The sequence below is a fragment of the Puntigrus tetrazona genome, chromosome 3 (assembly GCF_018831695.1).
Source record: "Puntigrus tetrazona isolate hp1 chromosome 3, ASM1883169v1, whole genome shotgun sequence".
Classification (NCBI taxonomy): domain Eukaryota; kingdom Metazoa; phylum Chordata; class Actinopteri; order Cypriniformes; family Cyprinidae; genus Puntigrus; species Puntigrus tetrazona.
Window position 1 is genome coordinate 6,277,180 of NC_056701.1, and position 16,794 is coordinate 6,293,973.

General features: G+C 39.1%; 1 protein-coding gene across 4 annotated transcripts in view; it reads left to right on the forward strand.

The window, feature by feature from the left end:
• pdgfab (platelet-derived growth factor alpha polypeptide b) overlaps positions 1–16,215 on the forward strand; it is a 17,497-nt gene extending 1,282 nt beyond the window's left edge. The window contains exons 2-7 of one of the 4 annotated variants that reach the window (XM_043234850.1): positions 310–409; positions 6,186–6,311; positions 8,116–8,306; positions 13,460–13,589; positions 14,030–14,157; positions 15,029–16,215. In XM_043234850.1, the coding sequence (XP_043090785.1) occupies positions 310–409; positions 6,186–6,311; positions 8,116–8,306; positions 13,460–13,589; positions 14,030–14,112 (630 nt within the window). In that variant the 3' untranslated portion in view covers positions 14,113–14,157; positions 15,029–16,215. The remainder of the gene's footprint in view (positions 1–309; positions 410–6,185; positions 6,312–8,115; positions 8,307–13,459; positions 13,590–14,029; positions 14,158–15,028) is intronic. The other 3 variants (XM_043234853.1, XM_043234852.1, XM_043234851.1) reach the window with 3 other exon arrangements.
• The last annotated feature ends 579 nt before the right edge of the window (positions 16,216–16,794 follow it).

The following is a 16,794-nucleotide window of genomic DNA, read 5'->3' on the forward strand; positions in this document are numbered from 1 at the left end:
ATCAAACGGAGAGAAGCGGCTTCTATTTGGAACTCCGCGCGTTTTCGCAACATTCTCAGTCATTCTAATGAGTTTAGATGTAATAATAACATATTTGATGTGTATAAATAAACGAAAACGTACAAATACAGCATATGCTATTTCTTCTCCTGGTCACATTTTATTTCCGCGCGGGGCTAGCCTGTATATTATTCAAATATTAAATAGTAAAATAGTCCACATGCACTCGATTATTATTATTATTATTATTTTGTTTATGTGATTAGTAAATACCTACAAAGAGCGGCTGGTCTCTCTTTATGTCTGCAGAAGGAGTTCGCAATCCCTCAAGACTTCATCGACAGGCTGTCTCACAGCGAAATCAACAGCATCAGCGACCTCCAGCGGCTACTGGAGGTAAATTCTCCAGGTAAATTCCGCTCGTTGTCTCCTCGACGCCTCCGCGGACTTCGTTCGCCGGCAGGGCTGTTTACAGGTGTTTGTTGCGGTGCGAGCGTAACGCCGTACCTGCCGCGAAGCCGCGTTTTACGAGACGCGCGAAGCAATTTATAGGCATTTTTTTTTTATACGCCGGCCAACGGGTGGACAGCCACAAATAGTTCGGTTCCGTTTTTGGAGCGGTGCACGGAGCTCGTGTCCGCCACGGAGAAGCCAAGTTTTCCTACACTTTAAGTGCTCCACGAGCGGTTTCGTTTGCCCACTGTAATTCCATTTACACGGGAATTACCGGTAATTACACACACACACGCAAAAAGCAAGACAGTATAATTTGGGGCGTGAGTGTCTGGTTTCTGTGGTGAGAGAATAGGTGTTATAGGCGTGCAGGGGGACGAGTTGAATAACGACAACAGAAGCGTATCGCCTCATCAATGCAAGTCCACTGGGCGTTCAGCTTTGCGACAGGAGCGATGATGTTGACGGTAAAATCTGCTTTGCGCGGGGTTGAAATCTCAAGTTCCGCCGCTTGCTTTCCTCCTGCTTCTTCTTCGCTCTCTTTCAGTTTGGATAGTGTTACAGCGATCACTAACGCGAGCCGTGTCTGAGTTCACTCGAGCCGGTATTTACACAGGCACTTGTGATATATCAAACGGCGGGGGCCTTTGAGGTTTGATAGAAAATATCTGCCTTTGAAAAATATTTGGGCTTTATGGCTCCGTTGCGATAGAATTGGTGGTAATGCATTTTTATATGTTATGTTATAGGATATACATGGGTTAATCTCACCACAACTCAAGAACATGTCTTGGTTACATTTCACACCATAATGCAAAAAATCAATCAATATTTAATATTAAATTAAATTACATATTTTTTTTTACATTTTTTTTTTTTTTTTTAGTTAGTTTAGTTTTGAATTATTTTAAAAAGCACACTTTTTTTAAGCATACATAATTTTGCCGGGCACAATTCTTGGTAGTCTTAAAAATAGGCTAATTAAATAAATATTTCCCCTTTTTTTTCCTTTTGATTTTGCGGTGAAGTATAATCGAGGTTTGTTGCAAATAATAGATGGTAAGATATATGTAAGATTTTAGATATTTCTGCAGTTTTACTCTAGTAATCTAGTTTTTATTGGTGCCTGCATAAATCAGGCTGGCTGTCTGTCAGACGCTCAAAGACTAGTAAAAGATTCCTGACGCCACTGATGGTGTATTTTCAGATCTTTTTAAAGTCAGACTGTTCAAAGCCATCGCATGTCGGTCAAAGAGAAGGACTTGAATGGGTTGTTTCATGCTTACTGTAATCATCAAGTTGAGTTCCTTAACCCCGACCCCTCAGGAACCAAACTTAAGATCAAAACTCGTTATAAAATGCATATATTTAAAAAAAAAGAGTTAAAATGAGTTTGTAAACTGGCAACCTCCTCCACCAATAATAATAATATTAATAAAAATGTCCAATTTTGACTTTTTCCCCATAAATGTATATCCGACAGTTCTCGTTTTTTTTCCTGATGAGAGATATAAAAAAGAATTCTAAGGAAAAATTTAGAATTCTGAGATATAAAACTAATTTTTTTCCTCAGAATTCAATTACCAATTCAAACTTAGCTATATCAAATTTATTTGCGAGTTTATCTCGCAATTCTGTCGTGCGGGAAAAAAAAAAATATTGAGTTCATATCTCGCCGTTTTTGCAGTAAAAATCGAAATTATGGAACATAAATCACAATTCTTAGAAGACATAAACTCTGAATTCTTTCTTTCTTTCATTTCCGAGTTTGCATCTCGCAATTCTGCATTTGCGAAAAATTTGTAAAAACTAATTGTTTTTTTTTTTCTTCTCAGAACTACACGTTTATATCTTGCAAATGATAACCCCCCCCCCTCAAAACTGTCTAAATTAGGCGATTTCCAATCGTTCTTTTTTTCATCCGGGGCGGAAATGGGCTCCCGCAGATATCAGGATCGATACCGTTTTCTATTATCGTTCGAGAAGCTGTGAGCGTTTTCCTGTTTTCCGTTCCGATTAATCTGATTTAGGAAGCGGTAGCGGCCCGCTGTGCCTCAGACCCGAGCGTTAACCTCGTCAAGCGAATGACGAGAGGAAGAAAGACGCAGATAGGTATCTCCCGCTAATGGAGGGATAATTAGAGGTCATGAAAGCAGCGGCGGTGATTTAGGGAGGAAACGGTGTCTCTCTTTCTCTGAGGTCAGCGCACCTGACCTCTCCGCTCACCTGGAACAGGCCGCACTTGTCCCGCTCCTCCCAGCAGCCTTTGAACTTATCGGCATCCATCTGTCCAGAGGAAAACGGCACAGACGGAGGGAACGTCCTCTGGTTTGATGAAAGGACGGCTGTCAGTCGGTGAAGAAGGGCTAGTGTCGTCCGTCGTAATTGATTCAGAGAAAGCGCACGCCTGGAGAGAGACGGAGGGGTTGGACGACGCAGGCCTGGTGGTTAAATATCCGTGCTGGTAATGCAAAGATTATGAGTTCAGAACCTGCAATTTACACCGTTCCCGGAGGAATGCTTTCATCAGCGTCGCTCGATCGGGAGGAGGACGCTTAAAAGTGGGTAGACGGTGCCTGCAATTATTGAGGATCAAAATCAGCTGCCGAATGATACTTGATGGAAATGTGTCAGTTTTACAGCGCTAAAGAGGAGTTGAGGGAATGATGCACTGAAACCATAATTCTGTCATGATTTAATGACTCGTTTGGCTTTCCAAAAGCCTTTGAAACCACTCTCTTTCATTCTTATGTGGTGGGGGGAGAGAGGAAAACGAGACGTTTAGAGGTTTTTTTGCCTCAGAATCTGCTGATAGATAATGCTACTTAATGCTGATAGCTCAATAAAGAATACAAGTAGATTTAACAAATAATTTATGTCATTTTAACCAATTAAAATATGAGTGAATACTAAAAAATGCTTTTTTTTTTTTGCAGAATTTGCTGATAGATAATGCTAAATATTTATTTTTAGATAAAATGATAATAAAATTAAATAAATAAAATAAAAAATATATATAAAAAAACTATATATATATATAATACATTAATATTATTAGTATTTTCAGATGCATGTCATAAAATAGATATTTTGTATTTGCTATCATTACATAATTATCAAATTATTTTTGCCAGTTATTATGTTGCATCTATCTATATGGATAGAATATATCAATAAGCTATTGATATTTTCCCATACAATAAGTTATTACTGTGAGTTTATATTACGTGAAACATTTTCTTATTTGCTGATGTTAATTATAACATTGAATAACATTTTATTATATTTTATCTATTAATATTAGATAATAATAATAATAATATTAAAACATTATAATGTTAATAAAATAAATATTATTAGGTAATAAATGCACAAACAAGCAAATAAATAAACAAACCAACGGCACTTTTCATCTCTATAAGCAGTAATACTTTTAAGTATGAAAATTACTAACATTTTTCTATTGGCAAACCCAAATAAATAGAATGCAAGCAACACGTATCAAAAGATTTAAAAAATCCAGAAACATATTTTAAGCCATTATTGACTGAAATCCTCTCCGCTGTAGATCTCAAATCTCATTTGCATATGGGTTTGAAAGAAGATGAAGCAATGTTTCTCAATTTCTTCCTTTCACAACATTTGATGACAGACGTTCCTTTCTGGGTGAGCTGTTCCTTTAAGTGTGCTTTGACAGCCGCGCTTTCGTTCACTTGCTCGTCTTGTGTTTTTGTGTGTGAGAGAACAAAGTTCTTGAATTTGACATCATAACACCGAGTCAGATGTGAACGCGAGATAAGGTGTGTTGCGCAGATCAAATGCTGAACTCTCTCTCTCTGCGGGTCAGAGCGTACTCTTTGACTGAGTCTGAAAAACAACTTAAAAACAATGGCCTTCCATTTGGTAGGAAAGATGAGACGAACTAGAGACACGGAGCAGAGTGGGGCTTTTGTTGACATGTCACTTGCGTTTCCTGCTTCGGGACTGTGTGTGTGGTCATGCAGTCTTTTAAGTGGAGAGTGTGTTTGGGTGCATTCCTGACGGTCGCACCCTCACGACTTCAGCCAGTTTGATGTTTAACCACAGTCCACGCTTAGATGAAATATCCTTTTCACTCTGGTGTATAAGTAGTTAGTTTCTATCTATCTATCTATCTATCTATCTATCTATCTATCTATCTATACACATGCATACACACACACTTAATCTATATATCTGCAAAATGATTTCTGTATATATATATTCTGTATATATTCTGTATATTATATATATATATGTATGTATATGTGTATATATATGTATGTGTATAAAATAGAAAATAGAACAAATTATAGCCTAAAATAATAACGTTTTATGCAAAAAAATCTATTTGAAAACAATTATCAGTTTTATTACTTTTTAAATAAAAACCTAAATTGTTATGTTTTAATTATTCACATATAGTTATATGTATATATACAATATACAGCTATATATATATATGTATATATATATATATATATATATATATATATATATATATATATATATATATATACACAATAACATGCAGTATAATTTGTTAACAACCAAAATATACCACATACCATGAAGATATACCAAAAAAATAATATATTAGTATTTGATTTTATGTTTCTTCACTTTTAACAGCACTCATAAATTGCTCCATTGTATTCTCATGACACTTCATCATAAAACGCCATAAAAAAAAGAGTGGTTAGCTGATTTTCAATTACACGGTCATTTTCACCGAGCGCTTCTTTTGGCGAAATATCGTATTTCACATAAGAAATACGTTTACAGTGCCTGAACGTCTACTTCCCAAAGAGCAGTTAGTTAAGATGTGTCGATTATTTCGTGTTTCACAGAGCAACCGGTGAGAGATCAAAATGGTATTCTTGTTTCGTTTTTTTTCACCCCCAAATTAAAATCACGTCATTTCTTTACCCTCATGCTGTTCCGAACTCATCTACGAGTTTCTGTCGAACACAAAAGACAAAACTCTTTTGTTGTTAATCAAAGCCATTGACTTTGACTTTTTTTTTTTCCCCACGCCGTGAGTTCAGTGGATACCAGCAGCTGTTTGATTACCGCCATTCTTCAAAATATCTCTCGAAGAAAAAAATGAGTTTCTAAACGAACCACATGAGGGTGAGCGTCCCTACCGAACTCTTTCTGTGCACGCTCTGTTACGTCGCGTGTTTGATTTAAGCCGCGTTATTAACGTGAAGCTTTTCGTATGCATCATGGGTTGTTTAAACGCTGGACTGATATTGTATTCGGGACTCTTACAGTCCTGCCTTCTTTAAATAGCGTCCGAATGGCTCTCTTACTCATTTTTGCCAGTGGCAAATCCACCGAGGTTGTCAGGAGTTCAGATTTGTTCGTCGGGCACGTCAATGCGACATAAGACATTATAATCAACTTGGCAACCGCATTCAGGTCCAAAATGACATAGTTCCTCCAGAAATCCATCGTGATGAATTTCCAATTAAGCTCGCGAATAAAGCGGCCATTGTTTGTGGAAAAATGAGTTTCTTTAGAAGGAAATTATTTCATGCTTTGGTGCCACTCACGGCAGTGCCATTTCGCCTCGGAAGGCTCCGGGGCATCTACTGGAGACTTTCAATAGCCTCATTGTGGATTCATCTTGGCTTTAAAGGGGGGAAAAAGTGATTTGTCTTTTCGCTGAGTAACATGAAAGTAATACGGATAACCTGTGTTTTGATGAGGTCCTGGAAATGAGGTGATGGAGGAGGTCAAACAGAAGCACCATCAGAAGAGCCATCACTCACACAAGGCCGCTTCCTCAGATCTCAAGAGTCTGCAGCTGTCCCACAGACGGAAGAGGAGCGTCGGTAAGACCTGCTGTCACTCTTCTTGACAACCTTCAGTTTGAGAAGTATTTCGGAAATGAGCGGTTCTGCCTCTGGAAGCTCATTTGATGAATTCGGAAGTTGCGTGGCAACCATAAACACCTCAGGAACTGCTTTGCTTTGGCAGAATGAGTGTTTATTTATGGCGCTTCACTGATAATAGTTTAACTATCGCCATGGTATCGTTTGTCATTTTAGTGCTTAATCTATTTGTTACCAAAAATGCAATAATTACAGTGATATTAAATATTTTTTACATTTTAAAACAAATGTTATATCTTAAAATGTAATTCACTCCCGTGATGCAAAGCTGAATTTTCAGTATTATTATTCCAGTGTCATTCTAATATGCTGATTTGCGCCTCAAAAAATATTATTATTATTATCATTACTGAAAACAATTAGATTTTTGTGAAACTATGATACTTTTTATTTTTAAGAAAAAAAACAATATAAAATTCTTTACCATCACTTTTGATTAAAGTAATATATCCTTGTTGAATAAAATTATTAATGTCTTAAAACATTTTTTTTAACTGTAGTGTAAATTGTATATTAAAAATAATTGATTAAAATTAAAAATATTTATAATTTATTACATATATTGAACTTGTAAAGCTGTTTAATATTTAAAAATATGCTGTTCTTTGACAGCAAAATATAAAATCATTCAATTGACTCGAACTGATTTGATAAACTCCGGGATTTTTTTTTAGTTATATAAACATCTATGATTGGTGCAGTTCCAGTGTTGAAGATATAAAAAGCAGGGAATGTCGTGTTTTATTCAGGAAATCACAATGATCGGAGGGCATGTCTTTATATGATTGTACGTGAGAGTATTTTGATTGGTCGTGCTAGTGAGGTCACGAACGAATCGGAGCCAGGAAATTCCAAACATTCAAAGTTCGTGTCACAGCTCGTTGAACTGAACAGAGTTCACACTGGCACATAGAGCTCTGACATGCGCTCTTCCTTCCCTTCACATCAATCGTGGAGTGCAGCGCTCTGTGTGTGTGTGCGTGTGTGTGTGTTGAGATATTCTGGCCCCTCTGTACCTTCCAATCACTCACTCAAATGCACAGAAAAGCTGTTCAGGCCTCAGAATAGCTGTGTGCCATTTTTGTTACAACTGTTGCTCTGAAAGAGCGTAAACCTCCAGATCGAATGGCTGATCTCAGTGCTGCGGTTGATCTTATTTTGGCCTCGGTAAATACAGAGGCTCAGAGATATTAAAAACCCTCTTTAATATTTGCAACCTACGCAGTTTTAAGGGCCTTTTTGTTTCGCCGGATGGCAGCAGTTTCAGTGAAGCACACAGGATTAATTTCTCCCAAAAAGGAACCGAAAAATGGCAATTCAATGGTACTTTAATCATGTGACCTGATAGTTCTTCATTGTATTTAATTTTACTTTATTATTAATATTTTTTTTTTTTACTTTATTTACATTTAATGTGTTTGTGTGAATGAGATAATTTTTATTAATACAGTATAATTATACCACAGTATAATGTTATTTTTATTTTTATTTCTTAATTTTTTTTATTTAACATTTTATTTTAGTCGTGTTTGTGAAGCTTGGGCTACTAAGGCATAATGCCATGGTACTTAATGATATTATACCTATTCATAAGCCACGAAGTATTACTTTATTTGACGTCATTTAGATGTCGTTTATTTAGCGCGTCGTGCTTGTATAGTTTAGTGCAGCCAATAAGCGATATGTTGAATATTCTTTTCTAATATATGAATTTATCCGCTCGTTCCCCGTTTCTCGCATCCAGTAGAGGAAGCAGTGCCAGCCATGTGCAAGACACGGACAGTGATCTACGAGATCCCGCGCAGTCAAGTGGATCCCACCGCTGCAAACTTCCTAATATGGCCTCCGTGTGTGGAGGTGAAACGCTGTACAGGCTGCTGCAACACCGGCAACATGCGCTGTCACCCCTCCAAAAAACAGCACCGTACTGTCAAGGTAAGAGCTATGCATCAACAGTCCGATACAGCCTTTTATACACGGAAAACACTCTTTTTTTAATCTTAAGCAGTAAGCCGCACCTCTGTTTTAAATAGTAATAATATTTCACGGAATTACTGTTTTACTGTATTTTGAATCAAATAAATGCAGTCTTGGTTAGCATAAGAAACATTAAAATCTTACCAACCCCAAACGTTTCAGCAGTAGTATGTATTTATACATTTTTTTATTTATTTATTTGTTCACTTATTTATATTCTACAATCTCCTGAATGGACGTTCAGTTGATTGTAAAGCTCTATCCATTTTTTCCGCATTAAAATGAATACAGATGTTAGTCTTGTGCGTTTTTTTTTTTTCCAGCTCCGAGCACAGGGATGGGACGAGAATATATTATGTGTGTTTCTTTCCAGCTACGGCGGTATATATTTGAGCAAATACTCTTAAGAGATGTATTTACCCTTCCCTCACTTTTTCCTTCTCATCCTAAAAAAAGGAGCAGGTCGGCACAAGCTACTGCTGTTCAGAGCCACGGTATAAAAAAGACAGACAGACTGCAAATAGGCCTCGCTGCAGAGGGAGTGTGTGTGTGTGTGTGTGTGTGTGTGCGCATGTACTTGGCCACATTTCTGCTGTACTTTGGTTCATTGCAGTGATAAGCTCGTTTCAAAGGAAACACTGCTGGGTGTGGAACATAACACCAGATAATGAGTCTATCCACACTTACTAGAGTTAAACTTCACCTAGTCTATCTATCTGTCTATCTATCTATCTATCTATCTATCTATCTATCTATCTATTTATTTATCTCTTCTTTTTCCTGCACTGTTCTTTCTTTTGCAATCCAGTTATATTTCTTCATATTTTTCTCTGGCATTTAGCCCATTCTCTCCCTCTCTTCTTCTCTCTCAGTAGCGATTGAGCTGTTATGTAAAGTGTAACAGGAGTTGATAGCTTTAAGGTGAGTCAGTTCACCCATCAGCCGTTCTTCTCATGCTAGCACCCCTCCTCTCTGCTGGCGTCGGGACTGAAATCTCCAAACCTTTTGGCTGTTTCAGTGACAAATCATCAATAACATGCGACACGAACGGCGCAGCTTTAATTCGAATCAGGCTAAAACGAAGATTTTCAGGTCAGACGAAGCACATTCACGCGGTTCTGTCAAAAAGACATGTGCCTGTCAATATTTCCATTCCTGCAGGTACCACAATGAGTGTTACATTTTCTTCTGTTCATTTCTCTTCTGTCATACAGTCATACAGTCTCTGTTTGACCTCATTTCCCCTTCCACTTTCTCTCTTGCTATCGTCCCGGTGTACAGTACTAATGATTTTCCCAGAACTGCTGTGTTGCAGTTTGTGTCTATTAGCCACACACACACACACACACACACTTGCATGCAAACATCATCACACATTACTACAACAACAGGTGCTGCAGTAAAACACTGTGGGAGGGGGGAGGAGTTGGACCCCTCGTTTTACAGTGAGAGTCTTCAGATCAGACCTGCAGCTTGAGAAGAGGCCACGTTTAAAACATCTGTTCACACAAAAGAAAGCTGAAAGGGACTTGTTGTGCATTCTGTCATCATTTGCTAGCTTTCAAACCTGTATTCAGTGAAAGTCAATGGGCTCCAATATTATTTTGAATTATTTCACTATTCTTTTAATGCCCATCTTGGAAGTCTTATTGTATGGTTTGCTGAGAGATTTTAAGATGTTGTATCACTCCATCTATCGGCTTACCTGAATTCACCCCGACGATAGCTTCGACGAATCAACAATGAACAAGGTCGCTGTGGTTACCTTAAAATCTAGATAGGCAGCTGAGTGCGTGTGAATGATGTTTATTTTATTTTCATCTCTGGTGATCGCACTGCTAAAGTTACTAAATCCAGCACACCGCCGCTCTTCCCTAATGAAGAGACTAAGTGAGGATATTCCTGATTTGGAATGTTTGGAAGCGAGTGTAAGAATACAGCATGTGATGTGGTTCAGAAGGCAAGTGTTTATGTGTTTGGATGAGCCAGATTTGGATTCCTCCTTTAGAGGTCGGTATGAAGGGAAATCATACATGGTTTATATTGGCACTGGAAGCACGAGGTGTGTTGCGTGTGTTGATTTTGGGTATTAAAGAGCCTCAAATGGCCCAGGTTAGTGAGGATACGGGCCCCATCTCTGACGCAAACACTGAGGAAACACAAATAGTGCTAAATCGAATGAACGTCGTATTAATATAGAAAATACAGCAAAATATTCCAAAAGAGCCTGTTGTATTGGAGTGGAAAAGCTGAAGTAGCTGACAAAAACTGAACAACATGGTTCTGTGCTCAATATTTACAGTAAGCTGATGTTAACGCTGTCTCATACATCTGTTTTTTTATTCATATGCCTATGAAGTTATATAATAATATATAATCAGTTTTTTTTTTGTTTACAGTATGTGTACTACCTGTTTGATACCTAGTAACTACATGGGGTAGGGTTAGATTTAAGGGTATATTCAGGGTTACTGCCTAGTTATTGTAATATCTGCAATAAGAACACAGTATGTACACTAGGAACAGGGCTGTAAAACGTAGTCTTTGACTTATAATAAAATTTTTTTATATGATTACAATAATGTACTTGTAAGTGCAATGCAAAAAAATGGGCAGAGGATTTAAAAAATGCTTGAATAATATATTATTTACATTTGCCACATACATCAGTTTGAATGCAAGAAATTTAAATGAGAATCACTGAAAGATTATTCAGCAATGCTTTGAAATGCAAGAGAAAAAAAAAAATCAGTCCCCCCTCCCTCTAGCTCTCTGTCCCTCTCTTCTTTGTTTGTTTTTCTTTGCACGCGGTGGACTCTAATTGCTGTCATATCTATAATTCTGTGTTCTTTCCATCTTTTCGCTCCCTCTGCCTTTCTGCTGGTGTTTAGGGACGTTTTTAAAGGGCTATGACAGGAAGTGCACAGATTAGATCATCTTTTCTCCTTATCTTCGTGATTGTCTTGGTGCCAGTGTGTGTGTTTTACAGGAGAGATTTCGCCCATACTCTTTCTGTAACTCTAGACATGCAGGTCATGAGATAAAAGTTTCCCTTATTTTCCCCCCTCCCAGCATCCCTTGTTCCTGTTCAGGCCTCTCTTTGTCACTCACTCAATAAGAACGCTTGCTCCCCACACCCCTCTTTCTTTTCGGGTCGCCCCACCAGTCGCCTGCCTGCCATCGGACCCCCGCTCTTTCTGCGGCTCTCGGTTTCGCTTTATCTGCAGCGTTTTGTCGTCAGATTTACCCACTGACAGATGTGCAGCAAAACTGCCTGTCCCTTGGCTACGTGTCCAGTTCCCTTTGTTCCCATGCTAATTACCCATGATGCACCTCTCCTGATGCCCGTTCTTTCTCTCACCCTTTCTTTATCGACCTTTCTTGCGGGGAAATCCCAATGCCAATTATCCAGACCCTGGACAATAGTCCTCACAGAGCGCAGGGCGAGTCAGAGGGGGTTGGGGTTGCTGGAGCCGGGGCTGGATCAGATGTCACACCATTAGTGCGCTGCGCTGGGATTTCACAGGACTTTCATTGCGGCGTAAAGCACAGTAGTTTATAAATAGAGCTTGGAAGGGCCTCCTGAGAAACTTGGGCCTTTTTATAAAGCGCATTCGAGTATGTGGGTGAGCGCATGTGTGAAGTTCTGACTTGAAACCGAGATGCAAAAGCAATGATAAATTGAATTTGAAAGAGAATATTGGGGCGGGGGGCAGCGAAGGATGGTGCGGGGACTCTTTTCTTATTATTATGACCCTTTGCTGAACCCCTTACCCAGCCCCCCCGACAAGTTCTCAAGCCCCTCGGAGTCTGTCTCACCCTTCATCCTCAGTCGCAGAACATTCTTGCACGCCAAGAGCTGTTTTAGACTTGGCTCTGTAAATATAACCAAGCACAAGAATGTCCAAGAGGAGGGAGAGGTGGGCAGCAGAAAGAGGTATAACTGGGTGGACGGAGTCACCGAAACAGGCTCGATTTACCGTCTCTCGCTCCTTACCTTCATTTTGACGTTTCTCTATAGGTTTGTGGGAGTTTCCAAGGGTTGCATCATTTGTTCCATAATGTTAAACCAATTGCACATGCACGGTAGACTGAATTTTTATTTGCACTCTGTGAGTCATGTACTGAATTTAGTGATTGTGTTCGAAGCCAGAAAAAATGGAAGCACACATGCATACTTCAGTGTTTGGCCAGTGCATCGCGATTGTGCAGTTTCATTGTACACACTCAAACGAAGCAAGGGGAGTACTTTTACCTTAGCAACCTACTTTTACCAAATTAAGCGTGTATATTGTTGTTAAAAACACCACCCGAGGGGACATTCACATAAAGCATTTTTGCATTTAAAATGAGAAATGTTGCAAGCGAAATGGGAAAAAGTCTTAATGTTGTTTTTTTGTTTTGAAAATACGAACTAAGATCATTTGCCTAGTAGTTTAAGAGTAGTTTCCAACCACATTCCTGGAGACCCCTCAACACTGCACAGCATTTCTCCTTAATCAAACACACCTGATTCAACCCATCAATTAATTAGTCGAGATTTCCGAGACCAGAAATTGGTGTATAAGTTGGGAGGACTGGTCCACAAACTTTTTCAAGAACCACTGCCTTAAGGCCGCTGCCTTATATTCCACTTTCAGTGTTCTGTTCCATCTGACACTCACTTTTGAAAGTATATTCTAATATGGAATAACGCGCATATATGAGTACGGCACATGTGTATGGCACCACCTGGTAGACTCATTCTGTTTTAACTTGCACCTTCAGCCAGGCATTAACAGAACAGCAAGAAGAAATGGAGGCCTAAACGTTAAAATTAGCACAACAAAAGACACAAGTCGACCCCTGTGTAAGGCTGAGTGGTTATTTTGAGTTTGGTGTGCTGCAGCGGGGCGTTAACTGTGGAACATGTAACTGTTTTGGGCTTAATGCCCAGGAATTGTTTGACAAATTTTTCCACTGTTGCCTATGACCAGTTGGCAGGGTTTGGAGCTTACTGAACATGTACTACCTGAACCATAAAGAATCTGTTCTGTTGTCCTGTATGCTACACCAACACGCTGAAAAACTGTTCATTGCTAACCTAACCCGGCTTTTCTCTCTTCTTGTAGGTGGCAAAGGTAGAGTTTGCATCGCGCAAGAAAGCAAAATTGAAGGAGGTGCTTGTCCGGTTAGAGGATCATGTGGAGTGCGTGTGCACGTCACAGCATCATGTGATTGAGCATGCGGAAGCAGACACAGGTACATATGTCATGCACACACCGAACGTTTGGGCTGATCTTGAATGATTATTTTGCTATGGATTGTGCGCTTGGCAGCCTGTGGCATTGTGCTGTCACCGCAGACAAACACACCTGTGTGAGCTTGTGTTTTACTGTGCTGGGCAATGATGCAACTGAATGGATAAGAAAGACCACAGGTGTGTGCAAATGCTGAAACACGTAGAAGTGTGTCTGAAGGTTCTGCTTCAGGTTCAACAGGTTTCTGCACTTGTGCCGAGATAAAAGGGTTGGAAGCTCATGAGGCTCAAATATTTATGAAGTGCAATTACAGTCTGTTTTACACCTCCCCGAGGCCATAAATTCTTTCTTTTTAATCTTTCTTGCTTGCTTTCTTTTTTCTACTCAACCACGTTCTGCCCATCATCTGGCTTGCACCTTTCCCCAAACTTGTGTTTCCAGGCCCACGCACAGTTAAAAAAGGTAAAAAGCGGAAACACAGAAAGCAAGCAGTGGCTGTACAGATCAACAAGGATATTCAATAAAAGGCAAACATTTCCTAATACTCAGCGGACCAAAATATCCTGCAGGTAGGACAGCTGTGGACAGATTCCCTGCCACTTCCCAATCAATCATTGGCATGAAATGATCAGGAGAAAGAGCGAGACCTCACGCAACTCTGAGCCAGAGAGACATTTGCACCGGGCTATTTTTCGCTTTGCTGCATGGGCCACGGGATTGTCTGTTTGATGCAACGTATTTTATGAAATCAGATTATACTCATCATGTAAATAAATTAGTTCTATTTCAAAACAAAGTGAGCTGCCTTGCTGTAACCCACCTACCTAGGCATTTACCTTCTAAGACAAGCCTAGGGGGCCATTGTCCTGTAGAGTTTAGCTCCAACCGGCTCCAGTACACCTGCCTGGAAGTTGCTAGTTATCTCGGTTAACCGGTTCAGTTGTGTTTAGGGGTGGAGCTAAACTCCACAGGACAGTGGCCCTTCAGGAACTAGATTTAACACCCTAAGGCAACATTAAAGTGGAAGTGACTGCTTTGGAAAGTTGTTTTCTAGACAGCATCTTCACAAGCTACTTGGAGACTGAAATTCATTAACTCAAATTGCATTAAATTTTGTTACTCATCTTAAAATGCTAGGCAGCTCAATAGGTTTTGGAACAGAGCGGTTGTCATCATTTTGTTTGTTTATGAAAATGTGTGGATTTATGGTTTGGTGAACTCGATCACAAAGATTGTTCCTTTCACTTTTTTCTTTCTTAAGTGTGCACAGACTGTCCAATAACACACATTAAATTCACTGCGTGGTGAAATCACTGCGTCACAGCAAACTGCATGTCTTACTAAAGAAAAAAATCACAGTCAAATCATTTTCAAACTTCAGATTCCACAAAAACGTGATTGCCTGTTAATGTTTTTTTTTTCTTCTTTCTCTCCCTCCAGTGGACATGAGGTGAAACCACATAAAACGAGCGATTGAAGGACAACAGTGGCTACGTAACGCTCCAGCAGCACTGGGACTTTGACCTCTGACCCTACTGACCCCATTGCTGTTAAAAAAAAAAAAGATACTGTATCCAGAGGAACATTATACACAAACACAACACCAAAGGTGCTTTCTACGTACTCTGTCAAACACTGAAGACAAACAAGATTGGTATTCAGTTAATTATTAAGTGGTCAAACACTGGGCGGAAACGAAACTGAAAAGGACGATGTTTGTGTCGATTCTCTGTTGTTTATGTATATGACTCTCGTAAAGGTCAAAGATGAGGAGAAAGTCTTTTGGAGAACACTAAGTTTGTAGAGACCATGAACTTCACATGCTTGTGTTTGGATCCGCTCAAGCAGGACTCTAGATGCCCGTGAAGGGTGGACTAACTAATGGACTCCAGTCGTTTAAAAAGAGGATGAACATATTAAAGGATGTGCTGTCATATAACCTTGCTAACTGCCTTAGTCCTCTTGGGTCCAGAACATTGAAACTGCTCTTTCCAATGTGCCTCTAGAAAGCTTTGTCCTTCCGAAGAGAACTGCCTGTCCGTGAACAAAGACGTACGGAAGGCAGTGTAATGCAGTCATTATGCCAGAATAAAGTATTTATGTATGCGATCTCTTTCTCACACTTTTCGTTTCTCAGTCCAATGTAAGAAGAGCTCATCTTCATTGATCTGGAAGTATTATTAGTGATATTTTCTCAACATTTCAATTCATTCTTGCTTATATCTTACAGCAGAAATACTAGGTTTTTGTCCTGGAAATGTGTGTCATAGGAAGACATGTAAGAGACAGCTGTCGAAAGATGCTTTATTTTTGTTAAAAAATATATTTATAATGCTAATGTAGAATCAAGCAGGAAGTATGTTTATGTATTGTGTTTTCTGTTATTGTGGTGTAATGGTTGTATGATGGGATAAGATCAAACATTGAGAGTAAATGCTATACAGTATCAACAGGTTGGCCATGACACAAGCATCATTAGTCATCAGTTGTTGGTTCATAATTTGCTTCTTTGCTCAATGAACAATATTTAATGCTAACATACAAATAGAGAAAAAGATAATTCAAATAGTCAATAAACAATTACCTTAGGTATGAAGCTTTGTTATAAATAAAGATATCAAAACTAATAAAGAGTACATTTTTATATTTACACACAGAAGACAACAGGAATTTTAATGCTGTTACCTTCTAAAGGTATACACATACTTAATTTCAGGCCTCTTTTAAATGTCCTTAAACTGAGTTTTTACTGGAGAAAGGGACATCAACTCAAAAACTTGATTGCCACATCTAGATCTCTGCCCAAGATTCTTTTGATGTCAACATGAAAAATCTTTTAATATTCTGAATGTGCTTTTCTTGCATTTTGTTGTGCATGTAAATAAACTCAATGTATCTAGGGTGGCAAAATGTTAGATGGTGTTTAAAGGGACCTTCTGCGCAATCAGCACTCTAAACGACGAGTTTGTGCATTGAAATCTCTTGAGGGCTATATTTATGACATTTACAGTCTGTTGCAAAAGTGCTCAAGCAAGAGCTTTCATGTTCTTCCAGGCCGGTTGTTGACTCTGGCTCGAGACTTGTCTTGCTGCAGGGACTCCACTGGTTCTTGTCATTTTTGACACATACCAGACAGATGGAGCAGTCCTGGCATTGGCTCTACAACAGAATTCGGCACTTTGTCACACTCCTGACCCCCAAGTGGC